At 54.2% G+C, this 26,246-nt stretch overlaps 5 protein-coding genes and 3 non-coding genes across 9 annotated transcripts; 7 read left to right on the forward strand and 1 right to left on the reverse strand.

The window, feature by feature from the left end:
* Positions 1–123: 123 nt before the first annotated feature.
* Senp3 (SUMO specific peptidase 3) lies at positions 124–9,087 on the forward strand. The gene is made up of 11 exons (XM_055594167.1): positions 124–358; positions 1,127–1,837; positions 3,166–3,405; positions 3,483–3,594; positions 3,902–4,049; positions 4,170–4,217; positions 4,744–4,821; positions 7,419–7,556; positions 7,740–7,823; positions 7,943–7,993; positions 8,583–9,087. Exons 2-11 carry the CDS (start codon positions 1,138–1,140, stop codon positions 8,691–8,693), a joined length of 1,710 nt encoding a protein of 569 aa, XP_055450142.1. The 5' UTR covers positions 124–358; positions 1,127–1,137; the 3' UTR covers positions 8,694–9,087.
* A 767-nt stretch (positions 9,088–9,854) lies between these two features.
* Eif4a1 (eukaryotic translation initiation factor 4A1) lies at positions 9,855–15,254 on the forward strand. The gene is made up of 11 exons (XM_055594168.1): positions 9,855–9,945; positions 11,098–11,146; positions 11,310–11,442; positions 11,908–12,047; positions 12,982–13,150; positions 13,468–13,577; positions 13,663–13,806; positions 13,884–14,021; positions 14,119–14,208; positions 14,447–14,526; positions 14,605–15,254. The coding sequence occupies exons 1-11, from the start codon at positions 9,923–9,925 to the stop codon at positions 14,747–14,749; spliced, it is 1,221 nt and encodes a 406-aa protein (XP_055450143.1). The 5' UTR covers positions 9,855–9,922; the 3' UTR covers positions 14,750–15,254.
* LOC129667034 (small nucleolar RNA SNORA48) lies at positions 12,433–12,576 on the forward strand. Its single transcript, XR_008718677.1, has one exon. It is a non-coding gene; the product is annotated as a small nucleolar RNA SNORA48 (small nucleolar RNA).
* On the forward strand, positions 13,229–13,367 carry LOC129667041 (small nucleolar RNA SNORD10). Its single transcript, XR_008718683.1, has one exon. It is a non-coding gene; the product is annotated as a small nucleolar RNA SNORD10 (small nucleolar RNA).
* Positions 14,243–14,382, forward strand: LOC129667031 (small nucleolar RNA SNORA67). Its single transcript, XR_008718674.1, has one exon. It is a non-coding gene; the product is annotated as a small nucleolar RNA SNORA67 (small nucleolar RNA).
* A 242-nt stretch (positions 15,255–15,496) lies between the features above and the next one.
* Positions 15,497–17,678, forward strand: Cd68 (CD68 molecule). Its single transcript, XM_055594169.1, has 6 exons — positions 15,497–15,906; positions 16,013–16,458; positions 16,542–16,661; positions 16,769–16,847; positions 16,947–17,117; positions 17,304–17,678. Exons 1-6 carry the CDS (start codon positions 15,861–15,863, stop codon positions 17,435–17,437), a joined length of 996 nt encoding a protein of 331 aa, XP_055450144.1. The 5' UTR covers positions 15,497–15,860; the 3' UTR covers positions 17,438–17,678.
* Positions 17,679–19,025: 1,347 nt separating this feature from the next.
* On the forward strand, positions 19,026–23,756 carry Mpdu1 (mannose-P-dolichol utilization defect 1). Of its 2 annotated transcripts, none has more exons than XM_055594170.1 (7): positions 19,026–19,179; positions 21,749–21,814; positions 21,923–22,050; positions 22,448–22,533; positions 22,629–22,747; positions 22,888–22,998; positions 23,103–23,750. In XM_055594170.1, the coding sequence occupies exons 1-7, from the start codon at positions 19,036–19,038 to the stop codon at positions 23,223–23,225; spliced, it is 777 nt and encodes a 258-aa protein (XP_055450145.1). In that variant the 5' UTR covers positions 19,026–19,035; the 3' UTR covers positions 23,226–23,750. The 2 variants fall into 2 exon arrangements, with proteins under 2 accessions (XP_055450145.1, XP_055450146.1); XM_055594171.1 differs by having other exon boundaries at positions 19,034–19,179; positions 21,918–22,050; positions 23,103–23,756.
* Positions 23,750–25,194, reverse strand: Sox15 (SRY-box transcription factor 15). The gene is made up of 2 exons (XM_055594172.1): positions 24,581–25,194; positions 23,750–24,024 (listed from the first exon to the last, which is right to left on the reverse strand). The coding sequence occupies exons 1-2, from the start codon at positions 25,105–25,107 to the stop codon at positions 23,859–23,861; spliced, it is 693 nt and encodes a 230-aa protein (XP_055450147.1). The 5' UTR covers positions 25,108–25,194; the 3' UTR covers positions 23,750–23,858.
* Positions 25,195–26,246: the final 1,052 nt, after the last annotated feature.

The following is a 26,246-nucleotide window of genomic DNA, read 5'->3' on the forward strand; positions in this document are numbered from 1 at the left end:
CGGGGCCGTCCGGAGGCCCGGGCGCGCTGGGGTGGGCGGGGCCGGGCGCGAGGCGGCCGCGCCGGCGCCGCTCGCCGGGTGTGACGTCGTAACTGTGCGCCGCCAGCGGCGGTGGGCCTGGGGCTCGTGGGAGGGGAAGCAGGAGGAGGAGGGGAGGTTGGCGGCGGCGGAGGTGGAGGCTGAGCGGCCGCGGCGGGGCGGCACGGCGCGCGGCCCAGCACGTTGGCGTCGTGAATCGAGGCGGCTCCGCCTGAAGACAGCGGGAGTGGCGGGGTCTCCGCCGTCCGAAAGATGAGCCGGAAAGCCTGAGGCGCAGTCACCCGCCTTGGGGCCCGTGCGCCGGGCTTCCCCGCTCCGGGTGAGGACGCCCCTTCCCCTCCCCCCCACACCCGCCCTTCTGTGGCCTCCTCCATTTCTGGTCTTCGCTCGCACCTAATTGGGCCCAAGAGGCCCTTTAAAGGACTTAATGACCGGTGTGTGCCGAGTCGCCCGAGCTTTCGGAACTGTGCCCGGGCTGGGAAGCATTCGGGTCCTTCATAACGCTGGAGAGGGGCCAGTGTGTCTGACCCCCACCGCCCCGTCCTGTGCCTTGATTCAGTCGCTAAGCACCGGTTCGGTCTGTTTCCAGTTTTCTTCAACACCTTCCTCATCATTTCCTGAGCCATAACCCTGGCACCACCCTTCCCCCACACCTGAGGCGTGTGTGTTCCCCCCTCCCCCGGTATCATTCCAAGGTGAAAGGGAACTTCCTACTCGGAAACAAAGTTTTCCTGGCGAAAGTTGTCTTCCCAGGTACTCATATCGGGAATCCTGACTGAGCCATCTCCTTGAGCAAATTAACCGTCAGACTTATCCTAAGGACACCATAGTGGCATTAAAGGGGAGCTTAGAAATACGGGGTTTCACCCAAGGTCTGAGACATAAAATCCCTAGGCTTTCCTCTTAGTCATTTTCTTCTGCTTCTAGACCCGGGCAAGGGATGGAATGACAAACTCCGAAGGGTTCCTTGTGTATGGACTTTTCTTTATTTGTATCTGAAATCGGAGGGAAAATGCTAAGGAACAGTTAGATCTTGGAGGAAGGAGTAGGATGTTCTGATTCTAATACTCAAGCTTTTGTTTTACAGGGTCCTGGAAGATGAAAGAGATTATACAAGGGACCGGGTCTTGGGGGCCTGAGCCTCCAGGACCCGGCACCACTTACTCCAACCCCAGACGAGAGCCTCTTCGTTGGCCCCTTCCCCCCAAACCCCGGCTTAAGTCAGGTGGCGGGTTTGGGCCAGATCCTGGGTCAGGGACCACAGTGCCAACTAGACGCCTCCCTGCCCCTCGGCCCTCTTTTGATGCCTCCGCTAGTGAAGAAGAGGAAGAGGAGGAGGAGGAAGAGGAGGAGGAAGAAGTAGCAGTTTGGAGGCTACCCCCTAGATGGGGCCAACTGGGGGCCTCCCAGCGTCCTCGCCCTCTCCGACCCTCTCATAGAAAAACCTGCTCACAGCGCCGGCGCAGAGCCTTGAGAGCCTTCCAGATGCTGCTCTACTCAAAAAGCACCTCGTTGACATTCCACTGGAAGCTTTGGGGGCGCCACCGAGGCCGGCGGCGGAACCTCGCGCACCCCAAGAACCATCTCTCACCCCAGGAAGGGGGTGCAACGCCACAGGTGCCATCACCCTGCTGTCGTTTTGACTCCCCCAGGGGGCTGCCCCCACCCCGGCTGGGTCTGCTAGGTGCTCTCATGGCTGAGGATGGGATGAGAGGGTCTCCACCAGTGCCCTCTGGGGCCCCCATGGAGGAAGATGGACTAAGGTGGACCCCAAAGTCTCCTCTGGACCCTGATTCGGGTAAGGTGGGAAATGGAGTGGGAAGGGTGAAGAGTCTGGAGCACCAGGAGTTTGTTACTCTGGTGAGAGCTGAGCCTGCGGAAAGCAGAGTGAGGCATTCAGAATAGTTTGAAATGATCTCATTAAGCCTTAATTTGAAAGTCCGGTGCTGGCTTACACTGGTAATCCTGTCAGTTGGGAGGCGAAAACAGTGATCAAGGCTTCCCTGGGCTGCAAAAAAAGCTCTTATCCTGTGGGAGTAGGAGTAGGGGTTCTGAGCAGGAATGCTGCCTGACACAGCCGTAGGAAAGAAGCCCTTAAGTACCTGTGCTGAGATCTTCAGATGACAAAGGGAGCTGTGGTTAGGAAGGTCAGTGCAGTCCATTCCCAAGCCTCCGTCCTCTCGGGATTGGTCTAGAGACACATGTCTGCACAGAGCAGCACTCCATGCTCTCGAGGAATGGGACCTTTACCAATAGAGTGTGTGTGTGTGTGTGTGTGTGTGTATTTTTAAGATCTTTTTATTATGTATACAGTATTCAGTCTGTATGCCTGCACACCAGAAGAGGAGACAAGATGGTTGTGAGCCACCATGTGGGTGCTGGGAATTGAACTCGGGTCCTTTGGAAGATAAGACAGTGCTCTTAACCTCTGAGCCATCTCTCCAGCCCCAACCAGTAGAATATATTATCTGTACATTTTTAACATTTAAAAAAAATTATTTATTTTTTATTATATGTACATTGTTGATGTCTGTGAGGGTCTCGGATTCCCTGAAACTGGAATTAGAGACAAGTTATGAGCTGCTGTTGGGTGCTGGGACTTGAACCCGGGTCCTCTAGAAGAACAGCCAGTGCTCTTACCTGCTGAGGCATCTCTACAGTCCCAGATTTTAACATTTTTATTTAGAATATTTTTTTCTTTGGAGAAGTCCAGCCCAATAATTGAGCATCCTCATATATTCCTGAGCCTGGCTTATGCACTGTTAGTTGTTAAGCAGCTCTCAGAGTCTGCCTTTCCTCTTGCTTGTGAATAGCTACTATTTTTTGTTTGTTTGAGACAGAGTTTCTCTGTGTGGCCATGGCTGTCTTAGATTCCCATTATAGAACAGGCTGGCCTTGAACTCACAGAGTTCTGCCTCCCAAGTGTAGGGATTAAAGGCGTGCTCCACCATACCCTTTTTTAAACAGAGTCTTTGGATGCCCTTACATCAGGCTTTGAAGGTCTGCGTTGTTCCATGAGGTTATCTTGCTGGCTTCTCTCTCGGTCTGGGTGGTCTTGTCGTTTGTATGCATCAGCTCTTTGACTTGGCCAGTTTCTGATGCCTGTCCTATTTCTTTGCCCTTTAGGTCTTCTCTCATGTACTCTACCCAATGGCTTTGGGGGACTATCTGGTCCTGAAGGGGAGCGCAGCCTGCCACCTCCTGATGCCAGCATACTCATCAGCAATGTGTGCAGCATTGGAGACCATGTGGCTCAGGAACTTTTTCAGGGCTCTGACTTGGGCACTGCAGACGAGGCAGATCGACCTGGGGAGAAGGCTGGCCAGCACAGCCCCCTCCGGGAGGAACACGTGACCTGCGTGCAGAGTAAGCCTTTGGAGAGCTTAGTCTCCTTTTGGCCAGCTCCTAGATGAGAGTCTGAAGTGCCCCCTTCCTCCCTGTAGGCATCTTAGATGAATTCCTTCAGACTTACGGCAGTCTCATCCCCCTCAGCACTGATGAAGTTGTAGAGAAGCTGGAGGACATTTTCCAGCAGGAGTTCTCGACACCCTCCAGGTGAGCTTTGGAGGAGGGCTGGGACCTCATGGCTGGGGGGACCTAACGGCTGCAGCTATAGCAAAGTGCCAAACCCTTATAAGACTGTGTGTGTGTGTGTGTGTGGGGTGTCTTCACTTAGGAAACTGAGACAATGAAAAGGCCTCCCTGAGTGGCTCCTAGCCTCTTCCTCGGGAGTGGGAGACCTTAGAAGGACTTGTGAAAAAGAAATGTTGTTTTAGATTCTTTACTAGACAGTAGTGGGTATTCAGGCTGCCCCAGCCCTGCCTATTAGCTCTTGTATGATTCCAAACTTTGGCCTGTTCAGGAAGAGTCTGGTATTACAGCTGATTCAGTCCTACCAGCGGATGCCAGGCAACGCCATGGTGAGGGGCTTCCGGGTATCCTATAAACGACATGTGCTCACCATGGATGACTTGGGGACCTTATATGGACAGAACTGGCTCAATGACCAGGTAAAAGGTTGGAGGTAAAAGGGCTTGAAAAGGCCTTTGCAGAATGGGGCCTTTTGCATGGGAGCCCTGTGCCCCTGTGCAAGCACGCCCTTCATGGCACGTGCTTTTTCCCGTCCCCAGGTGATGAACATGTATGGAGACCTGGTCATGGACACAGTCCCTGAAAAGGTGGGTCCGGCCAGCTTCCTCGGGGTTTATGTTCATGAGACAGGGTTTCTCTGTACAGCCCTGCCTTCCCGTGACTCCATGTGCAGACCAAGCTCAGACGCAGAGACCCAGCCTGCCTCTGCCTCCTGAGGGCTGGGGTTAAAGGCATGTGCCAGCCCAACTCGGCACCAGCCAGCTTCGTTAGTCCCCAAAACTTTTGCTATTCTGAGCAGGTTTTTTTTTTTTTTTTTTTAACATCCCCTCTCTTCATTTTATATAACTAGGGCCTGGGTTTTGGGTAATTTATGCATTTTTAGATCTATAAACCAATCTGTTTTCATGTTTGGTTAACCCCAAGAATAGAGGCAGGAACTTAGCTATAAGAGAAAGTTTACTAGTAAGTGAACTAGGTTGGCAGTTGTTGAAGTTGTTGAAGCCATTTCACTTAGGCCGAATGGAGTGTGGATTTGGGAGGGCGGAAGGGCGGCTTTATGGGCAGCTCTGAGGCCCTTTAACTCTACCCAGCTCTCTTGTGTCTTTGGCACAGGTGCACTTCTTCAACAGTTTCTTCTATGATAAACTCCGAACCAAGGGTTATGATGGGGTGAAAAGGTGGACCAAAAATGTGAGTGATGAGTTCACAACTGCTTGTGTAGCAACTACAGCCCTTCCCCCCCCAGTCATCATCTGCTAAACAGTAAATGTCTTACGTGCCAGGCACTACTGTAGGAACTAAGGCTACAGTAGTAAATAAGGAAAAAATCGTGCCTTGGTGGAATGAGGGTAAGTTACTTTTCAGTTAGTCACAGGGGATAAACACAGGGGATAAAAGAGTAATTTAATAGCAGGGGAGGTGGGTGCTTTAGGCTGGGTGTAGGTCTTACTGACCTAGTAAGGCCTTCCACATCTGAATGACAGGAGTCACCATGTGTGGTCTGGAAAGCAGTGCTCTAAGCAAAAGGAACAGCAAGTATTTGAGACCCAGGTAGAAAAAGAATATGCTTTGAGCCCAGTGGCTAAGGATGGAAAGGGAGAGGCCTAGGCAGAGGAGAGGCTGAGCCGGGGGGGGTGGGGTGGGGGGGATGGGCTGGCAGGCAGCTGCTGTTCTGGTCCATTGAGACGCCAGTGCGCCCTTACTGTGGGTGTGGGTGTGCATGTGGTGTGAGTGCGAAGGTGGAAGACAGCCGGTCAGGGCCAGTTCTCTCCTTCCATTATGTGGGCTCCAGACCTCAGACTGAGGAGGTCGGGCTTGGCGGAAGCGCGTTCACCTGTTGAGCCATCTTACCAGCCCTACCAGACTAGAGAGCTTCACGCTTGATATTCCTGTTCAGAGATGGAATGAAAGGGAAGAAGCTGGGCGGAAGTGGCAGAAGGAGAGACGGGAGGTTTGGGTCAGGTGTTGGAACCAGGAGAATTTTGTGGCAGGTTTCATGTGGGAGATGAAGAGAGCAGTGGACGGTGATATCTGGGTTTTGGGCTTAAGTAATAGGAAATATTGGAAGAGGGGCTGGCTTGAGGTGGATTCAAGAATCTCCATAGGCAGCTCTACCCTATAATTGATCTGCAGTGACAAAGGAACATTGGTTCTAATGCCCACTTGTCTTCCTCCTGTCACCTACCACTGCCTCCCCACTTCCTCCTAAGAGCACCTAAAACCATAGCCATGCATCACTCGTCACTGCTCCACAACCCTGCCCTGGCTCCAGCATTTAAATTTTGTGCACAGGTTTACTCAGTAGAAGCAGAGTGACTACAGTTAAAACACAGGGTATTTTTGTGGGTCAGCAAGTAGGTAAAGTAGGTAAAGGTGTCTGCTGCCAAGCCTGATGACTTGAGTGTGATCCTGGGACTCACATGGTGGAAGGAGAGAACCAGCTTGTCCTCTGACCTCCACACAGATACCCTGGCATGTGTGGCCCCTCCTCCTAATAATAAACATGTTATTAAAAATTTAAGTCTTTCTTGTCCTGTTGCTTACTTCTGTAACCTTGAGCAATTACTTTCCCAATTTGCAGTTTCCTCATGTCTTCAGTGACACAAAAAGACTTGTGGTAGGGTGACTGTAACCATTAACTGAGCATTTCTTTCAGGCAGTGCGTTCTTTGTGGATAGTTGACTAGCTTAAGTTTATTCCCTGTACTGAGTGAGGGCAGGGGCATTGCCTGCTCCCTCTTCCAGATCAGGCCAGGCATAAACAGTTAGGCAGCACACTCGTGGTCATGGGCCAGTAATGTAGAAGCTGGATATCAGTCCTGGCAGTGTGGCACCAAACCTGAGTCTGTTTTTTGTGTGTCTTTTAAAGATCACTTGTTGTATGTGTGGGGTGTTTTGTTTGCATGAATGTCTCTACACTACATGCGTGCACTGCCGTAGGGGCCATAAGCAGCCATCATATTCCTGGAACTCAAGATACACATGTTTGTGAGCCGCCGTGTGGGTGTGGGTGTGGGAACTGGACTCAGCTCCTCATGAAGAGCAGACAGTGCTCTGAACCCCTGGGTCATCTCTCTAGGCCCAAAGTCTGGGTTTTACCTAGACTTTTTCCATTATAAGTATCTGGCACCGTTAAGTGTCTCAACTTTAATCTCAGCAGTCAGGAGGGAGAAGTAGGAAGAGCTCTGTAAGTTTGAAGAGCTATCCTGGTAGTGAGTTTCCAGAAAGCCAGGACTGTGTAGAGAGATCCTGTCTCAAAACCAAAAACAGAAAACATTTGGGCCAGGGAGGTAACTCACCTAAGAAGTGCATACAAGGATTTGAGTTTGATCCCAGACAGAGCCAGGCCAAGGGCAGGTGCTGTTACTTCAACAGTGGAGATAAGTGGATTTCTGGGGCTTGCTAGCTAGCCCAACAAGCTTCCTTGATAAGTGCTAAGTCAGTGAGGGACCCAGTCTTAAAGGATGGACATTGACAGAGGCTCAAAAGTTTTCCTCTGGCTTCCACATGCATGGCACATATGACACACAGAATCTAAGCCACAGATAGGGATGTAAAACCGTACAGTGCTTGCTTAGCACACAGGAGACCCCAAGATGAATGACAAGCACTATCCCCACAAAAAAAAAAAACCAAAATTGCCAAAAGTATTAAGATATGATGCTGAGCCTTGCTTCATAATCCATGATCTGTGTTTTGTGTGTGCTTTGCCTGTTGCATATTCTCTTTAGAGTCCTCATGGCAGTGGGCAGGGTTCTGTGTGTGTCTGACCAAGTACTCTCTCCTCAGGTGGACATCTTCAACAAGGAGCTGCTGCTGATCCCCATCCATCTGGAGGTGCACTGGTCACTTATCTCAGTTGACGTGAGGCGACGCACCATCACCTACTTTGACTCACAACGGACACTAAACCGTCGCTGCCCTAAGGTGTGAGGAGGTTGTGGGCAAACAAGTAGTAAAGATGGAGGGAGATCTGGCAGCGAGTCATTTTAAGAACTGTGGGCTGAGTCTGAGGACTGGGTGACTTGAGCACGGTGTTTGCCACCATCATAGTGTGCATTAAGCTGTTAAGTGACGAAGGTATCACTTTCTTTTTCCTTGTCCACATAGCATATTGCAAAGTATCTGCAGGCAGAAGCAGTAAAAAAAGACCGACTGGACTTCCACCACGGCTGGAAAGGTTACTTTAAAATGGTGAGTCTCCAGAGGGGATGGCGTAGTGTGATGGTGAGGGTAGTGGATGAGAGGCGGAAATTGAACGCGTAACCTCCAGGAGGCTACAGATGGACGGATTCTTGTTCTTTCTTTCCTAGAATGTGGCCAGGCAGAATAATGACAGTGATTGTGGAGCCTTTGTGTTACAGGTAAGCAAATGAGTCACCTTAGCACTAGGCTCTGTGGCTAAGGGGTTGCTTTTTGCCTCAGTGAGTTCAGCCAAATTGTACAGCAGGAAATACCCATGTGTTAGAGCACAGAAAGCCTGGATTCTTAGGTTGTCCTTAGGCCTGTGTCCATCTCAGAGTTGGTACTGGTTCTCTGGCTTTAGTCCCAGCATCCTCCTCTCAACTCAATGTATCTTCTCTCACTAGTGCATCAGATATATTAGGTAGGTGTTTGGGGGTTTTTTATTTTTTATGTATTTTTTTCTTTGAGACAGTTTCTATGTTAGACAGCCTTGGCTGTCCTTTTCTCCGTCCTGGTCTCGCTTTGTAGACAAGGCTGGCCTGGAATTCAGAGATCCACTTATCTTTGCCTCCTGGAGTGCTGGGATCACAGGCCACCATGCCTGGCCGTGTGGCACCACCGGCTGTTAGACTCTAAGGCCAGTCTGTATGAGAAATGGGGAGTTTCGGAAAGATCAAGATGTTTTTTGTGTGGAATGTACAGCACAGGTCCTGACTTGGGAGGGATGGTCAGTAAATGGTTCTCATGGCCTGCTTTGTTAATACCCAGTACTGCAAGCACCTGGCCCTGTCTCAGCCATTCAGCTTCACCCAGCAGGACATGCCCAAACTCCGACGGCAGATCTACAAGGAGCTGTGTCACTGCAAACTCACTGTGTGAGCCTCGTTCCCCAGACCCTCAGCCCGTTGATGGGCAGGGACAAGGGAGACCTTCCCCAGAAACTCCAGTTCCTTTTCTCCCGCCCAGTTCCCTTTGGATTTTCATATTTAAATGTTTGGTTTCTGTATTTTGTTTTCTTTGCGAGAATGTTGATTTCTGGTGGGAAGGGAATGGCCACATAAAAGCCCTTTTCTCCCTCTCTAGGGGAATGTTGTTGCCTTGTGGCCTAGGTGGAGCAGCCATTCCTCCTTCCGTGTTGAGGGGCAGGACAATTGGGGGTGGTGGGCGGGCAAAGGGATTACTGCCTGCCAGATCTTCAAACTTTTTTTTATATATAAATATATATAAAAATGCCACGGTCCTGCTCTGGTCAATAAAGGATCCTTTGAAGATACCTCAGTGGTGCTTTTCTTTGAGGAGCCTTAAAATACTGCGTGTATTTCATCTCAGGTCTCCAGCTAGTGCTCGTAGTTAGCCCTTCTCAGGTCTTGAGAGTTCAGACCAGCTTTCTATGCCAGCACTTCATCATACGGACAAATCGTCCAGGGCAGGAGGAGGAGGAACGAAACCTCGAGAATAAGGACGCCTGACAAGCTGCGAGCAGACACTGAAGGAACCCGCAATGGCAGCTTACATCCCTGTGGTACCCTGGAGCCCAGAAATGGGGCCCATCCCTTCTTTTCCTCCAGTCGAGGAAACTTCCTGTCCCGGGACACTGCTACAGTTCCTGCCCTTCTACACTGTGAACACACCAGACTGTTCTCAACGGAAGATTAAAACTTGGGTCCTGTGGAAATCTGTAGGAGAGGCGAAGAAGAGTGGCAGCCCCGAGTTCCCGGAAGTTCCACAGGCTAAGGCCTCGCCCCCGTCGCTTGATAGGACCCGCCGGGCCACGTGACTAGGGCACGATCGCCTCCGCACGTGTAAAGGTGCTGGGCTCCAAGATGGCTGCCCGGCCGCGAGGCCCGACTTCTGTATGTCACTTCCGTACCAGCGAGAAGGGCGGGCGCATCAGCCAATGAGGCCGCGGGGCGGGCGTCGGCCTTGATAGGCATTCAAACTACCCAATAGGGCGTGCGGGCTGGGGCGCCTACAAAGTCACGTCACGTGGGGTTGCAGAGCGCCGGCAGGCGGGGCGGAGGCAGCCAAGCCAATGCGATGGCTGGGGCGGGGTCGGGCGCTCTATAAGTGGTCGATAGGCGGGCGCTCCGCCCTAGACTCTAAGGATCATGTCTGCGAGCCAGGATTCTCGGTAAGGAAGGCCTTTGCACGGCCCTGCCTCCTCCCCCCGCCGCTCCCTCCCGCCGCTCTCGCCGGGGGCGGGCGGGCGGCCCGGCGCCCCGAGCCTGCCCGGTGTCGGGGAGGCCAGCCGGAGGGCGGGGGCCGGGGAGGCTCCTGGGCCGGCGCGGAGACGGGAAGGACGGTGGCCGGGGCGGGGGCGCGAGGCTGCTCGAGGCCGCGGCGCGAGGGCGCGCCCCGGCGTGGGAGGGAGGAGAGGCGGCCGCAGCCGGCTGCTCTGGGCCCTCCGCGAGGCGGGCAGCGCGCGGGCGTTCCGGAGCCTTCTGGCGCTCCCATCGCGGCGGGCAGGGGTGCCCGGGTCCTCCACGGCCGCCGGGCGCGCGGGACGGGGCGGGGGAGGAAGCCGGCCGTTCAGGGTGCTGGTTTTCTTGACGGCCAGGACTGAGCCTGACCCGGAGCAGCGGCCGCGTGAGGCGCCGGGAGCCCACCCGGCGCCGGGCGGGCGGGTCCGTTTTGCCGCCCGAGCCGGGCAGTGGGCAAACTGCGGATGGGCAGGTCCACTTTCCTTCGGGGGTGAGCGACCTGAGGTATGGGAGGGCGACGCCATTGCTCGACGGGGCGGGCGGGGTGCGGATGGCTCCGTGGCGGGGCAGACGCCGCCGAGCGGCGGAGCGAGCGAGCACATGGCCGCTTGAGAGGCCCCCCTCCCCCAGTCTGCTTGGCCTGTCTGGGTTGTGCAATCTCTCCCCTTGCTAGCGCGGCTGGGGTTCATTGTGCGCGAGGCCGCCACCGCCCGCGGCCTCCCACATCCGGGTACTGCGGACGGGAGGGGGGCCGGCCGGAGGGAGTGGGGGAGGGCGCGGGCGGCATGACGTGGGGGAAGGGGACGGCCCACCCTCGGAACTCGGAGGGGGAGGCGGGACTTCCGGTGGCCTCGGTGCGCCGGAGGGCGGCGCTCGCGCTCGGGGCCGCCGGGCCGGGCCGCGGAGACCGCGTCTGGCGTCGCGTGTTGCAGGCGCACCTTCGCAGCCCCTCCGTCTGAGGGGACGGCTGCCAGGTGCCTCGCCGTGGCCCTGTGGGAACACACGGAGCTGGATCGGGAGTGGGCAGGCTGCTTCCGTGCTCTACCCAAGCAGGAAGCAAAAGTGATGCTTTGAACCAACAGATCCAGGGACAATGGCCCCGACGGGATGGAGCCTGAAGGCGTCATCGAGGTGAGGCTGGCGCCCGCTCTCTGCTCTGCTGTGTGTAAAGTGAACAGGCCCCTCGCATTGACCGCAGAAATCTAGAATGGCGGCAGCCCTGGGGGTGGGGACTGTGCAGCCGCGTAGACACCTTACTAGCTCGGAAGCTGTGATGTGTGTTTCTGTCCTGCAGAGTAACTGGAATGAGATCGTGGATAGCTTCGATGACATGAACCTCTCAGAATCCCTCCTCCGTGGTATTTATGCCTATGGTTTTGAGAAGCCCTCTGCCATCCAGCAGCGAGCTATTCTTCCTTGTATCAAGGGTAAGTCTCACACTCCAGACAGACGTGGACTGCCAAGGTGTGGAGTTTGTGGACGCAGCAACAGAAGGAAACAGTTTTTATTTCGGCTTAATTCATACTGGTCATGCCTTGGACATGGGGTTTTGGGTGTTATGTGTCTGGCCTGATGAGTTGTGTGAGTTCATAATGCTCTGGTGCTCTGGACCTTGTCACAATACTGTGGGACAAAAGGTTGTGGAGGCCCTGACACTTTGTTTTTGCAACCTTGTTTCTTGGCCTGGTGGTGCTGGTCCATGATTTGTGTGGGGGCAGTTCTCGGAATTCAGGGTCAGCCTGTTCTACAGAATGAGTTTCAGGACAGCCAGGGCTACGCAGAAACCCTGTTACAGGAGAACAGTCTAGTTTCTCTACTGATGTCATGAAGGCCCTGAATGTCTGATGAGCCAGGCTGCACAACTTAACGTCTTAACTCTTGTTCTGTTGCAGGTTATGACGTGATTGCTCAAGCCCAGTCTGGGACTGGGAAAACGGCTACATTTGCCATATCAATCCTGCAACAGATTGAGTTAGACCTAAAGGCCACTCAGGCTTTGGTTCTGGCGCCCACTCGTGAATTGGCTCAGCAGGTAAGAACGCCTTCAGTTCCCTCTGAAATGACTGGTTTAAGAATGACAACAGCTGGTTGTTAGCACGTGCCTTTCATCAAAGGGAGGCAGAGGCAGGCAGATGATCTATGGGTTTGAAGCCAGCCTGGTCTACAAACCTAGATCCAGGACAGCCTGTACTATACGGAGAAGCCCTGTCTCAGAAAAAAGACAACAAACAGTTGCAAGTTCGGGTGTAGCCTCTGCTGCTGGGTCTTACTGGTGGCTTCTAGAGCTACAGTATTGTTGGCCTGATTGTCAGCCTCTCTACCAGCAAAACCACTTCCTTTGCCCATTTCCTGAACCAAATGGGAAGAGAAGGCTGTTGGGAGTCCAGTTGGCTGGCAGGTAGCTGCTTCACGAAGAAACCCCCTGGCAATGGGCAAAGAGACACCTTGGTGGTGGTGTTGATCTTATATCAGTCAGGGGCAGAGCAGACGGCAGTCCTTTGTTCATCCTAGCTTGATGCCTGTCCTGGTGGCCAGAGCTGCTTCATGCCTAGGGCACATAAGAGCCTGGTGCTAGTCTGTTTCTGATTCGGACCTAGCTGAGTATTGGGAAGCAGTCTGCTTACTAATAATGTACATAGGAAATGAAATGAGCGCAGGAAGAGCCTTGTGTTTGTCACCAAGGTTGGGTTTTGTTGCATGTGGGCCAGGAGTTGTAGCTCAGTGAAACGCTCAGCAGCACGCACGCAGTCTGCAGTCTTGCGTTCTGTGGTAGGGCTGCCGTAAGTGAACGTTGGAGTGCGCTGGCAAGGTGAAGAGCGTGGGTTCGAAGCTGTGAGCTGGCCTGGTATTGGAAGCAGGGTGGATCCTGGGGCTGCCGATTGTGGTGGTGGGGTTGAGCGGACGTGTGCCTGGGAGTAAGAGCTGCCTGGTGCAGGCCAAGCTGATGAAGCTGCCTCTCTGTTCAGATACAAAAGGTGGTCATGGCGTTAGGAGACTACATGGGCGCCTCTTGTCATGCCTGCATTGGGGGCACCAATGTGCGCGCTGAGGTGCAGAAGCTGCAAATGGAGGCTCCCCATATCATCGTGGGCACCCCTGGCCGGGTGTTCGACATGCTTAACCGGAGATACCTGTGTAAGTACCCCGTGGCCCGCGCCGGGGCACGTCCCCAGGTCTCGTTTGCTTGGCTCTTGTGTTCCGCCTGGAATGGATGCTCTGTGATGAACCCCATGCGTGTCATCTGAGCCTGGCTCCCTGTTGCCGTAGCCCGGGAGTGTTCTACTCACCGGGGCTTGTTTCTGGCCTGGCAGGGAGGCCTTGGGCAAAGGATCAGTCCTTGTATTCTGAGAGCAGACTGCCTGCCTCTTTCTTGCTGCTCTCTTAGCAAGAGACTTAAGTGTGTTTACCGTTTCTCTGATTACGTATGTGTTGGTGTCTCTTCTGCTTTCTAGCCCCCAAATACATCAAGATGTTTGTGCTGGATGAAGCAGATGAAATGTTAAGCCGTGGGTTCAAGGACCAGATCTATGATATATTCCAAAAGCTTAACAGTAACACACAGGTAAGAAGCTGCAGTCTGTGTAGGCACCGCGCGTGGCTGGGATGTGTATGCCGGCTTCATCGTGGCTGGTCATTTTTCTCACTAGGTAGTTTTGTTGTCTGCTACAATGCCTTCTGATGTCCTTGAGGTGACCAAGAAGTTCATGAGAGACCCCATTCGGATTCTTGTCAAGAAGGAAGAGCTGACTCTGGAGGGTATCCGCCAGTTCTACATCAATGTGGAACGAGAGGTGGGGCCCCGTGCAGGAGGCGGGCCTGGTAGTAGGTTGTTGGGTATAGCCCCTGACGGATGTTTCCGGGTCTTCAGGAGTGGAAGCTCGACACGCTGTGCGACTTGTATGAGACGCTCACCATCACCCAGGCGGTAATCTTCATCAACACCAGAAGGAAGGTGGACTGGCTCACTGAGAAGATGCATGCCAGGGATTTCACTGTGTCTGCCATGGTGAGTTTTTAAAACCCTGTGACTAGCGTGCCTGTGGTGTGGCAAAGCTGCATCACCAGAAGCCAGGTGCTACCTTGCTCACATCCTTGTTTCCTAGCATGGAGATATGGACCAAAAAGAACGAGATGTGATCATGAGAGAGTTCCGGTCTGGTTCCAGCAGAGTATTAATTACCACTGACCTGTTGGTGAGTAGATGCTGTTCAGGGAAAGGAAGAAAAAGTCCAAGGTGATTCCCTCTCCAAGGGGCTAGCTGTGCCCTTTTCAGGAACGTAGCAACTTGGAAGAAAACCAGGCATGCCTGAGGTCTCTGGTGAACAAGTGCACTTGTTTCCTTTGCCTTCCTTTGGCTGCCAACATGGATGCCTAGTTATTCGGGGGGAAAAGATGGCATGCTCTGACAGAATGCTGTCTGTCTTGACCCAGGCCCGTGGCATCGATGTGCAGCAGGTCTCCTTAGTCATCAACTACGACCTTCCCACCAACCGGGAGAACTACATCCACAGGTAAGTTAGTCTGAGACACCCTGTGCCGGAAAGAACCCAGGTGTCTCCTCCTTTCCTAATAAACCCTTTCACCTTCAGAATTGGTCGAGGCGGCCGGTTCGGCCGTAAGGGTGTGGCTATTAACATGGTGACAGAGGAAGACAAGAGGACCCTTCGAGACATCGAGACTTTCTACAACACCTCCATTGAAGAGATGCCCCTCAATGTTGCTGACCTCATTTGAGGGGCTGGCCTGCAACCTGGCACTAGCCAGGATTCAGTCCTGGGGGGCTGAGGAACAGCTGGAGGGGGGGGGAAGGGAGCCAAGGGATGGACATCTTGTTTTTGTTTTTTGTTTTTTCTCTCTCTCTCTTTGAATAAATGTCACTTTTTGAGGCAAAAAGGAGCCGTTGAACATTTTAGACACCCTTTTCTTTGGGGTAGGCTCTGCCCCAGGCGCCGTCTCCCCTTCCCCCCCAAAACACTAAACCATTTCCCTTAACCCAGTCACCTGATTCTAAAGGGTTTCCTACCCCAGCCCAGTGAGTCAAGGGGCTAAAACATGTCTGGCCTCATCTGCTGGACCAAATCTACAGGGAGAAGCCCTGAATGAGGTGGTCCAGGGAATTGTCCCCAGGTTAGGGGCCAGGGGAGAGAAAGTGGTAGCCATTTTTACATTGTTTTGTATAGTATTTATTGATTCAGGAAACAAACACAAAAATTCTGAATAAAATTACTTGGAAACTGCCTGTTTGGGCTTCTTGTTTCTTCCCTTCCCACCTGCTACTTGTCAGGTAGCTTCCCCAGACGACTGTACTGCTTTATTGCTGGCTTCACTATGTTGCGTGCTTAAGAAATTTAAGAAAGGTCATAGAATGTTCATCCCACATGCTTCCAGCTCTGAGGAAGTAATAGCCTCAGTTTCGGGTTCAGGCCTAACTCAGACTTTGGTGCTAACTGCCCATCTCAGCTGTTTTTTAGGTTTCTGTCGAGTACTGGTGGGCACGGGTGGGGTTGGATTTCTGGCCCTTGAAAAAAGGGCCCTCTCTTCTCCCTTGTAACTTGCCAAGCAGAGCAAGTTCTGCTTAGGTAAGTTCCCTGTGAGTCAGCTGCTTCATCCTCATGTGGTAAGGAAGCCTGTTGCTTCCCACTCAGGGGCCGCTGCCAATCACAGCTTAAAGTTGTGAAAACCAGTGACTAAAATGGGCGGCCGACACGGAGGTGTCTGAGTCAGGGTTGGGGTGGGATTATCTTAGTTAAGGGAAGTAAGACTTTCATTTCCTCTTCAAGTGGAGGCAGAGGGGATTGGGTTGAGGAAGGACCTAGAGCAGCCAGCAGGACTCTGCGGCTCTACCATGCGGCTCCCTGTGTGGTGTTTGATCTCGGTGGGACTGCTTGTAGGTAAGGAGAAGTGGGAGGACTGCTTGTAGGCAAGGAGAAGTGGGGGGGGGTGAGGGAGAGCAGGGAGGACCTTGTACCTGGGTGCCAACCAATTTCTTGCCGAAAGCCCAAGGAGCAGAGAAAGACTGTCCTCACAGAAGAAAAGCCGCCACTCTGCTGCCATCCTTCACCCTGACACCTACAGCTACAGAAAGCACGGCAGGCCCAACCACCAGCCACAGGCCCACCACCACCAGCCACAGAAATGTCACAGTTCATCCAACAAGTAACAGCACAACCAATTCCGGACCCACAACTGCTACTCACAACCCTGCCACCACCACTACTCATGGGAACACCACAGTTCATCCCATCACAAATGGCACCGAGGCAACTCCAGGGGTCTCCACCACCGGCCCCCATCCTGGCCCACCTCCACCGACGCCAAGTCCAAGCCCTGGCTCCAAGGAGGCTCTTGGGAACTACACATGGACTAATCACTCCCACCCTTGTGTTCAGCTCCAGGCCCAGATTCAGATTCGAATCCTGTACCCAACCCAGAGTGGAGGAAAGGTAAAACTAACTTGGGGCTTAGAGAGGGCAAGAGGTAAGGCCCATCCACTAGCTTCCAACCCACTATTCTTTGACTTATGCAGGCCTGGGGGATGTCTGTCTTGAATCCCAACAAAACCAAGGTCCTGGGGGGCTGTGACGGGGCCTCTCCCCACCTGCCTCTCTCATTTCCGTATGGACAGCTCACCTTTGGATTCAAACAGGTATGTGGTTACTCCCGTACTCCATGCCTACACCCCCGAGCCTCCCTCCTTGCTCTGTGGACATCATGCCACTGCCCCTGCTGCCGAGCCTTTCTGTTCACCTCCAGGACCTGCAGCAGAGCCAGGGAGTAGTCTATCTCAGCTACATGGCAGTGGAATACAACGTGTCCTTCCCACGGGCCTCGCGTGAGTAGCCCTTCTCCTTACCAGCAGATGTCCCTTGGGAGGGATGACTCAGGAGCTAGGTGGATTTGACTGGATTTGACTCTTTTCCAACGTCTTCAGAGTGGACATTCTCAGCTCAGAATTTATCTCTCCGAGTGCTCCAAGCTCCCCTGGGCCAAAGCTTCTGCTGCAGAAATGCAAGCATAGCTGTTTCTCCGGCTGTTCACCTGGACCTGCTCTCCCTGAGGATACAGGCTGCTCAGCTGCCCGACTCAGGCCACTTTGGGCCATGTAAGCCCTCCCTGCCCTCTTCCTTCTGGGAAGTCTCCCACTGCTCTCTTTTTAAACCTGTCTCCTCTCTTAGGTGTCTATTCCCCTTACTTGCTGCTCTGAACTATGGGGTTGAACCCAACTTCTGCCATCTGCCTTCTTCCATCCTCCCTGCAGCAATCCCAACAGTCCCCACTCTCCTGCCAGGTTTCTCTTGCGCTGGTGACCAGTCCCTTTGGCTGCCTCTCATCATTGGCCTGGTTCTCCTTGGCCTCCTCACCCTGGTGCTCATTGCCTTCTGCATTACCCGGAGTCGACAATCCACCTACCAGCCCCTCTGAGCATTTACTCTGACCTGCTCTGTGGGCCACCAAGAAGCACCCTCATTTCTTCAACATGCAACCAACTCAACAAAGTTATCTTCCTTTCCTGTCTTTAAGAAGAAAACTAGAGATTTGATAATAAGAGGGCTAGTTAATAAAGATGAACGGGCCCTACTCCCTTGCTCATGAAAACTTAATGAACTCTTTGACTTTGGCTTCCCTTGTCCTGCCAGGATTAAAAGGCACGAGATTTTTGTCATGTGCTTTGTTGTGCCTTCCCACGGTTGAGTCACCAAGAGACAGCTGGCAAGAAGGGATAATACCAGGGTAACCAAAAACCTTCATGGCTTCATCCCTCAACGTCCAGCACAGCTGTTGGCAGAGCTGCCAGAACTCCCTCCTCCCTTCTGGGCCAGCGGCTGCCTAGTCCCTTAGCATCACAGATCTGCCCATCCTGGCATCTGGTTCCCAACCCTCTGTGCAGCTGAAGGTACAACACAACCAAAATATGAGTAGGTGGCTGTGTGATTTCATTCCAAAAGGGGTACAGTAGGTACAGTACCAGTGGCTACAGAGCAATGAGATTCCTCGTCCATGTGGCCAGGGCTGAATATATTGAAGATCTCACTGCAAAGCTGGAGCAGTGGGTATACTCTGCCTTCTCTGAAGGCTGTGCTGCTAGGAACAGCTTCAGGCCCAGCAAACATACCTTAAAATTTTAATTCTTGGTGTTTTCAAGACATGGTTTCTGTTTTAGCCCTGGCTAGCCTCTGCCTCCTGAGTGCTGGGATTAAAGGCGTGTGCTCCAGATGGCTACCCACTGTACCAAATAAATTCTGCTTAGAGCAGGGCATGGTGCAGTGTGCCTGAGCCCAGGACGGGTGCGCCCTATGAGGTTACAGAAATCTCGGCGGTCCACACCGCTGAGGGGTACACGTGGGAGCAGCTCCTGCCCAGCACCCACCCCTTCCCCCCAAGAACAAGGAGTCGGGAGTCAATTTGGGAGTCCCTTGTAGCTTGCTAGGCAAACATCCCTTGGACAGTGCAGAGTCCCTGGGCGGTGGAATGCAGTGGGGACCCTCTGCAGACAGAGACACTGGGCGGCTCCGCCACCGCCCCCTGGACGGTCCCAAGACACAGCAGACGCTGCAGTCTGCGTTCCCGCCGCCGAGCTCCCTCCTTCACTGTCATCTTCCGACAGCTGGATGAAGCAGAGAAGGAAGGGTGCCAGCACGGCCTCTCCCGCGCCATTCCCGCTGGAGAAATGGGGAGGAAAAGACAGGAGAGCCCCACTAGCGCCATTTTGGAGACTCGTCCTCTCTTCCTCCCCAACTTCACACCACAGAAAGTTGGCTGAGAGCAGACAAGATGGCGCAGATGCCGGAGGGACGGGGAAAGGGAGGCATGAGCCTTGCCGGCGGAACCGACCGCGTGAACAAAAGCACGGGATCGTTCTAACTGTGCCGACGTAGCGCTCCCACACGCTTTGAAATTCCAACTTCGGGGCGTACCAAGCCAGCCGAGAGGGAGGCCTGGGGTGACGGAGGCTCGCGGGGCCGGACAGACAGGGCGGCGCGGCGCGGCGCGGGCGGCCCGCGCATGCGCGGCGGCGCTCAATGGCCGGCCCGCGGGGCCTGGCGGAAGCTCGCTTTCCAACATGGCGGGCGAGGCGGCCGGGCCGTTCAGGAGCGTGCTGGTGCCGCTTCTTTTACCTGAGAAGTGCTACGACCAGCTGTTCCTCCAGTGGGACTTGCTTCACGGTGAGTTCTGTCGTCCTTCCGAGTCGGGTCCCAGCAGCCCTGGGCCGTGGGGGGCCCTGAGTGGCGCCTAGGCGACGGCGGGGCTAAGGTCACGCGAAGCTGGGCGGAAGGCGCGTGTGAACAGGGCGGAAGTGTTCGGCCCTGACCAGGAGGGTGCCATATTTGGGTACGAGGGGGAGTCGCCCGTCGAGATGCTTGAATTTGTGTTGTACCATCTCGGAAGCCCGTGCCACAACCCCACCCCTTCTGGGCAGGGGCTCGAACTCGGGGCCTCATGCGTGCAAGGCACTCACTCACCTTATCCGAGCTCTATCCCCAGCCTGGAAATCGCATTTTATGAAGAAACGCCAGGCGTTTAAACCTCCTTTCTTCCCACACACTGACAGAGGGAGACAAGCTGGTCTTCTGCCTCCGCCGCCAGAGTGCTGGGAATACAGGGAAGAGCTATCTCATTCCACTGCCTGCCTTCCCTTCTTTGCGAGGCTTACGTCCGCTACCAGAGCCTTTACTGAGCCTTCCACCTCTCTACCCAGAGAACGCTGTTGTGGTGAATTTTGGCGTGAAAGAGTCAGACTCCCCACTGGGCCAAACTCCCAGGTCAAAGATTCAGTGATAGAGAAATTGCCTGGAATCACAACTTTAATCCCAGCACTGGGGAGGCAGGGGCAGGAGGATCTCTTGAGTTCACGGACAGCTGAGACTACAGGGTGAATTCCAAGATAGCCAGGGCTCCACAGAAAAGGTTTTTGAAAACAAACAAAATAATAAATACGATAATAATGCTTAAGTAATTAATAAATAAGTGATAAAGATATTAGATGAACAGGGCTAAAAGCCCAGGAAGAGTAGGGTTGGCCCCTGCAAAAGGGCTGGGAACAACCAAAAAGTTCAGGAACACATGTGCAGGGGTTTGTCTGTGGAGGAGACCATTTGAAGCGGGTCATGCAGTTACTGAGAAGAGAGAGAGAGAGAAGGGTCAGGACTCTTGGGCGGTGCCTGAGGAACGGAAAAGCTAACTTCATCCCTGCTTAACCCAGGACCCACACAGTGGAAGGAGAACCACTCCACAGCTTCCAGACATGGACCCTAATAAAAATGTACTAAGTTATGTCTTTTTAAAAAGTCATTAGGCCTTTATTCTCATTTATCTCTGAGTTCAGAGCCAGCCTGGATTACATAGTGAGTTCCAGGACAGCTGGGGCTACAGAGAAGTGTTGTCCCAAAAAATTAAAAACAAGGGGCTAGAGAGATGGCTCAGCAGTTAGGAGCACGGACTGCTCTTACAGAGGACCTGGGTTCAATTCCCAGCACCCACATGGAGTTCACAACTGTAACTCCAGTTCCAGGGCCTCCAGCACTCTCTCTCACACACACATAAAAGGAAGGCAAAACACCAATGCACATAAAACAAAAACAAATCTTGCTGGGTACACGCCTTTAATCCCAGCATTCAGGAGGCAGAGCTCTGTAAGTTCGAGGCCAACTTGGTCAGGACAGCCAGGGCTACATAGAGAAACACTTGGCTTAGAAAACAAAAAAAAAAAAAAACTTTAAAAAAATTATTGGAGCTGGGCGTGGTGGTACAGGCCTTTAACCGCAGCACTTGGCACTCGGGAGGCAGAGGCAGGTGGATCTTTGAGTTCCAGGCCTGCCTGCTCTACAGAGTGAATTCAGGACAGTCAGGGCTACACAGAGAAACCATCTCAAAAACTTCATTGGAGCCGGTGTGGTGCTTTACTTCTGTAATCCCAGTAGTGTGGGAGGCAGAAGCAGGCGGATGTCTCTCCTGGCAAGTCTAATAACCTGAGCATTCAAGAGTAGATACACACAACAAAAATAAAATTTAAATATGGCTTAGTGGTTAAGAGCACCTGCTGTTCTTGCAGATCTGAGTTCAATCTCCAGCATCCATGTCAGGTGAGTCACAGCTGCCTGTCATTCTAGCCCCGGTAATATCTTGTGCCTCGGCATCTTCAGGCACCTGCATTTATATGTACACACACAATTTATAAAAATCTGCATTTAAAAATGCACGTGAAGATTTCATTAGGGTCCATGTCTGGAAGCTGTGGAGTGGTTCTCCTTCCACTGTGTGGGTCCTGGGTTAAGCAGGGATGAAGTTAGCTTTTCCGTTCCTCAGGCACCGCCCAAGAGTCCTGACCCTTCTCTCTCTCTTCTCAGTAACTGCATGACCCACTTCAAATGGTCTCCTTCCACAGACAAACCCCTGCACATGTGTTCCTGAACTTTTTGGTTGTTCCCGGCCCTTTTGCAGGGACCATTAACTATCTTGTCAGCCCTAAAGAAACCCATTATTTAGATGTGTGTTTATAGGATGGAGGAGGTTGGGTAGGGGGAAGGCAGTCATGTAGAAGCTGTTCTGGCAACACATCTATTCTGAGTGTAAGGTGTTTGTAGCAGGAAGGATGTCTTCTCATCATCCCCACTGCCCCGCCCCCCCAAACAGATGTACTGGTGTGGTCATGTTAAGGGTGAGGGAAAAGAGCACCTCAAACCCTCAGCTGGGCTCCAAAGGCCCCTCCACTTACTTTTTTTTCTCTCTTCTCAGTTCCGTGCCTCAAGATTCTCCTCAGCAAATGCCTTGGCCTGGGCATCGTGGCTGGGTCACTTCTGGGTATGTATAGTCCCTTCCTTCCGTCAGAGTAAAGACGCGGTGTCGAGAGGCCAGGGCCTGGGGATGGTATTCCTCTTCCTCAGCCAAGCCCTTCTTCCCCCAGTAAAGCTGCCCCAGATACTGAAAATCTTGGGAGCCAAGAGTGCAGAAGGCCTGAGTCTGCAGTCGGTGATGCTGGAGCTAGTGGCTTTGACCGGAACTGTGGTGTACAGCATCTCCAACAACTTCCCTTTCAGGTGAGGGGCCCGCTCTCCGTCCCAAGGCCAGATGCCCACAGTCCCTTTTTATTATGGGGGGGGGGCGAGGACAACGTGTAGGAGCTGTCTCGCTCTCCCCCACTGTGTGGATCCCAGGGCTGGAGCTCAGGCGTGGAGGCGAGCACCTCTGTCTGCTCTGCCAGCCCCAGCGCCCACAACCCTAGTAAGGGTTATGAATGCTTCAGCCCTTCCAGAAGTTCAGTCACACCAGTGGAAGTGGGGGTGAAATAAGCATTCTCTAAATGAGCCAGGCATGGTGAGAGCTGTGGATTGTAAGCAGGGGCCAGTCAGAGAACTAAGCCTGACAGATGGGCTATGGAGGCTCTCCCTGCCTCTTTTCAGGCCTGCCTTTCTTCCTCCCAACTCTTGACTCTAGCTCTTGGGGTGAAGCGCTGTTCCTGACACTCCAGACAATTACCATCTGCTTCCTGATCATGCACTACAGAGGAGAGACCGTGAAAGGTGCTGGGGATGTGCTGGAGAGCAGGCATTGGACCTTGGGAACCTGGCTGGGACTCAGGAGGCTCAAGAGGGCTCCTTGTCTCCCTGACCCCCAGGAGTTGCGTTCCTTGCCTGCTATGCGATGGTGCTGCTGGTGCTGCTCTCCCCAGTCACGCCTCTGGCGGTAGTCACCCTGCTCCAGGCCTCCAACGTGCCTGCCGTGGTGGTGGGGAAGGTGGGTACTCGAGGGGGTGGGTGTGTGGCAGGGCGGAGGCCAAGTGGAACATCCAGGTGTGCAGGGGAACGAGGACATTAGTGATGGGAGCGTGGGGAAGGTTCGGATGACGGAACCAACAGTTTGACTTTCTCCTCCAGCTGCTCCAGGCAGCCACCAACTACCACAATGGTCACACAGGCCAGCTCTCTGCCATCACGGTGTTTCTGCTATTTGGGGGCTCCTTGGCCCGAATCTTCACTTCTGTTCAGGTAAGTGCACCTTCTGCCCTCTAGAGGGCACTAAAACCTCCTTCTGAGCTGAGTAGTAAGCTGCTCCCGGGGAACCTTTCTAGACCTGTGCTCTCTCATAACAGGAAACTGGAGACCCCCTCCTGGCTGGCGTCTTTGTGGTCTCCTCCCTCTGCAATGGCCTCATTGCAGCACAGGTCCTTTTCTACTGGAATGCAAAGCCTCCAAACAAACAGAAAAAGCAGTAGAGCTGGGCCAGCTGCTGGAATCACTCCACTTCCACTCCTCCGCTCAATGTGGAGCCTCCTGAGTGGTGCGGAAGGTCAGGAACACAATTCAGGGTCGGCCCGATGTGCTGGTGCGGCTCAGTCACCCTGCATTCCTTTGTAACTGCAGCCTCCTGAGCCAGGGTTTGTAGGGAGTCCGACCCCACTACTTCACCAGGTGCTGAGAGCCCTCCTTTGCAAGCAGCTGCCCTTACTGCAACAGATGGCTGCCTGGCCTGGCCTGCTCACCTTCCTTCTGGACCAAAGACAGCCTGCATGGAGGTGGTTGGAAGCCCTGGCTGCTCCCTCTGCTGCCTGGGGGGCACAATCTGTTGGACCCCAGTTCTGGAGGGGGAAGGGGAAGGATGACTCAGATAAGGGCCTCAGGGTGGGGTTGGGAGGCTCCTGCTGGGGCAGGTCCAGGCGGAAGGGTGTGGAAAGGCACTGGCTGCTGCTGCGGTGAGGCTACAGGCGGGCAATAAAGACTCGGAGGCGGGCTTTCATCGTACAAAACTGTTTTAGTGTGGCTTTGTGCCTCTGCTTCTTTGCAAGACTTGTAGGCCTCTGAACGGGAAAGGGCTGGTCTGTGGAGCTGGCCCTGGGTGTCCTTGCCACTTAAAGGTGGGTGGCGCATGGGGCGCCAGCAAGGGAAGTATTGTATGGAGTGGGGGAGCTTGGGGAGAGGTAGGGAGGCAAAGAGGGCATTAGCTCCCCCTGGAGCCTAGGCGCACTCCGCGGGAGGGTGCATGGTGAGGGGGCCTCCGGTCGGCAGTGGGAAGAGCTGTTAAGAGAAACGCGGTGTTGGGAGGTTACTCCTCTGGGTTGGAGGGACTGGGCAGTGTCCCCAGCTCTCAATAGGGGACTGGTTGGACCAGTTTGCAGCAGGCAGGGTTAGAGCTTGCTACTCAGCCAGCCATGCTGGGCACAACAGGCATGGTACAAGACCCTAGGATGGCTTAAAGAGCAAAGTCACTCTGTTGGGGCACGCTCAGGAGCCCGCTTGCGTGCTGCGCGGCTGTTTGCCTCTTGGGGCAGCAGGCCAGGAAGGAGCAACAGGATGGGTTTGGCCTCTCCTTGCCCCCGGGGCTGGGAGAGGAAGCTGGGTCACACAGGGGCCAGCAACAAGGGGGAAACCTACATCCAAAAGGCAAAAAGCAATAGGCTGCGATGGAGAGGCCCCTGTCCTGACCACTCCGGGCCCCCCCACCCAACCTCAGCCTGGAGCGGCCTCTACTTGGATTCGGGTTCTCACCTGGGCCCTCTAGCCTCACTCCCTCCCACCCAGCCTTCAGGAAGGGAGTGGTGCGGGGAGGTCGGGAACACAATCAGGCACTCACCCGTAACTGCCCGGCAGGTAGGCTGTCGAATAGTTGGGGGGCTGGTACCCAAAGCCTCTGCTCCCTTGGGTAGCGGGGTACCCAGGCCCCCAGTGTGGGCTGCCACGGGCCAGGCCAGCACCTCCCTGGCTGAAGTTGGCAGAGCCGGTGCCCGAGTTCTTGCTCTTGCGCCGGGGCCGGTACTTGTAGTCCGGGTAGTCGCGAAGGTGGCGGGCGCGCAGGCGCTTGGCCTCCTCCACGAAGGGCCGCTTCTCCTCCTCGCCCAGCAGCTTCCACTGCGCGCCCAGGCGCTTCGAGATCTCGGAGTTGTGCATCTTGGGGTTCTGCTGCGCCATCTGGCGGCGCTGAGCGGAGCTCCACACCATGAAGGCGTTCATGGGCCGCTTCACCTTCTCCAGCGGAGGCCCCCCGGCCGCCCCAGGGCTCCCGGCGACCTCCCGTTCCTGAGGTCCCAGGGACGCAGAGGCTGTGGGAACCGGAGGCTGCAGGCTCCAGGTCTCGGCTTGTGAGGAGCCGGGCAGCGCCATGGGCTGGGAGTGAAGGTCTGAGAGGGCGTCCTGAATGCCCTCCTCCCCGAGTGGAGACTGAATTCTGAGTATTTGCGCACTTCGGTGTCTTCCAGAGCCCTTGAATCCAACCTTTGCTCCCAGGGGCCAATTTGTCACCTCTGGGAACTGGAAGCAGAGTCCTTGCCTGGCACCCCAATCCCGGGGAGGCCGTGTTCTCTCAAGTCTACCGCCAGCCCGTGCCCGCCCTCTGCCTCAGCGGCCCTTCCGTGGAGGCTGCACTTGGTCTCCAGCGCTCCCGAGCTGCCAGGAGAGCATCCGGGACAGACCTTCCCCACCTGTGCTGAGCCTGACTCCTCCCCCAACCCTCCCAGCGCCCAGAAGGAGCGTTGCCCCACTCCCTTCTTTCCGCAAACCCAGGTGTCCTCTTCCTCCCAGACACCTCCCCTGGGGCGCCACGCCCCCTCTCCACCCAAGGCCTGGATGTCAGGCCTAATGGCTACAGTTGCCTCCGTTCTCAAGTACCGGCAATTTAAAGTAAATTCCTTCCAGTGATGGGATCGAGCTTGGGTATCAAATGGCCTCAGGTGGCCTCAGGGTCGACCAAAGTGGGAAAACTTGGGAGGATCTTACTCCACTCCATACCTTTTCCGGTGCCTGTTGCTCTTCAAAGCCCTGACCTGCCCCAGGGGTAAGAAGATAAATAGGTCCTTTTTGTTTCCTGAGTCACTCCAGCAGGTGCCTGGGCAGAGGGGAACACTTCAGCCCTGAGACCTTCCCCGCTGCCACTCAATTACAGCAAGTTTCCCCATTAAGCCAAACCAGGAGGGAGCCAAAGGCCCCTGCACCTGGAGATACACAGCCTCTGCCCTTACCAGTTCAAGGTGAGGAAGCAGCGGCTAACTCGACTGAGTGAAGAGCGTGAGCCGGCAGGAAGCACACTTACCCTCTGGGATAGCCCTGCTCTGATACATGTCTGCATGTCTTTAATGATATACACAAATTATACATATAATTAATCTGAGACAGCGTATGGCCCTCTGCCTCCTGAGTGCCTGATTCATCTTTTTAGAAAGTTTCCCCTACACAGGGTTTCCCTGTTAACTGTCCGGACTCTGTAGATGAGGCTGGCCTGGATCTCAGAGAGATCTGCCTCCCAA

This window comes from Psammomys obesus, unplaced genomic scaffold (assembly GCF_907164565.1).
Source record: "Psammomys obesus unplaced genomic scaffold, mPsaObe1.curated_primary_1811, whole genome shotgun sequence".
In the NCBI taxonomy this organism is placed as follows: domain Eukaryota; kingdom Metazoa; phylum Chordata; class Mammalia; order Rodentia; family Muridae; genus Psammomys; species Psammomys obesus.

What these genes read in the sequence shown, in the direction of transcription:
- Senp3 (XM_055594167.1), top strand. Translation starts at nt 1,138, where the DNA reads ATGAAAGAGATTATACAAGGGACCGGGTCTTGGGGGCCTGAGCCTCCA. An exon ending in TCCTCTGGACCCTGATTCGG is followed by an intron (nt 1,838 to 3,165) that starts GTAAGGTGGGAA and finishes TTTGCCCTTTAG; the next exon opens with GTCTTCTCTCATGTACTCTA. An exon ending in GTGGAGCCTTTGTGTTACAG is followed by an intron (nt 7,994 to 8,582) that starts GTAAGCAAATGA and finishes GTTAATACCCAG; the next exon opens with TACTGCAAGCACCTGGCCCT.
- Eif4a1 (XM_055594168.1), top strand. Translation starts at nt 9,923, where the DNA reads ATGTCTGCGAGCCAGGATTCTCG. An exon ending in CTCGTGAATTGGCTCAGCAG is followed by an intron (nt 12,048 to 12,981) that starts GTAAGAACGCCT and finishes CTCTCTGTTCAG; the next exon opens with ATACAAAAGGTGGTCATGGC. An exon ending in CGGGAGAACTACATCCACAG is followed by an intron (nt 14,527 to 14,604) that starts GTAAGTTAGTCT and finishes TTTCACCTTCAG; the next exon opens with AATTGGTCGAGGCGGCCGGT.
- Cd68 (XM_055594169.1), top strand. Translation starts at nt 15,861, where the DNA reads ATGCGGCTCCCTGTGTGGTGTTTGATCTCGGTGGGACTGCTTGTAG. An exon ending in CTCGGTGGGACTGCTTGTAG is followed by an intron (nt 15,907 to 16,012) that starts GTAAGGAGAAGT and finishes TCTTGCCGAAAG; the next exon opens with CCCAAGGAGCAGAGAAAGAC. An exon ending in GTCCTTCCCACGGGCCTCGC is followed by an intron (nt 16,848 to 16,946) that starts GTGAGTAGCCCT and finishes CAACGTCTTCAG; the next exon opens with AGTGGACATTCTCAGCTCAG.
- Mpdu1 (XM_055594170.1), top strand. Translation starts at nt 19,036, where the DNA reads ATGGCCGGCCCGCGGGGCCTGGCGGAAGCTCGCTTTCCAACATGGCGG. An exon ending in CCAGTGGGACTTGCTTCACG is followed by an intron (nt 19,180 to 21,748) that starts GTGAGTTCTGTC and finishes CTCTCTTCTCAG; the next exon opens with TTCCGTGCCTCAAGATTCTC. An exon ending in TCCAACAACTTCCCTTTCAG is followed by an intron (nt 22,051 to 22,447) that starts GTGAGGGGCCCG and finishes TCTTGACTCTAG; the next exon opens with CTCTTGGGGTGAAGCGCTGT.
- Sox15 (XM_055594172.1), bottom strand. Translation starts at nt 25,107, where the DNA reads ATGGCGCTGCCCGGCTCCTCACAAGCCGAGACCTGGAGCCTGCAGCCT. An exon ending in TACCTGCCGGGCAGTTACGG is followed by an intron (nt 24,025 to 24,580) that starts GTGAGTGCCTGA and finishes TTCTCTTAACAG; the next exon opens with CTCTTCCCACTGCCGACCGG.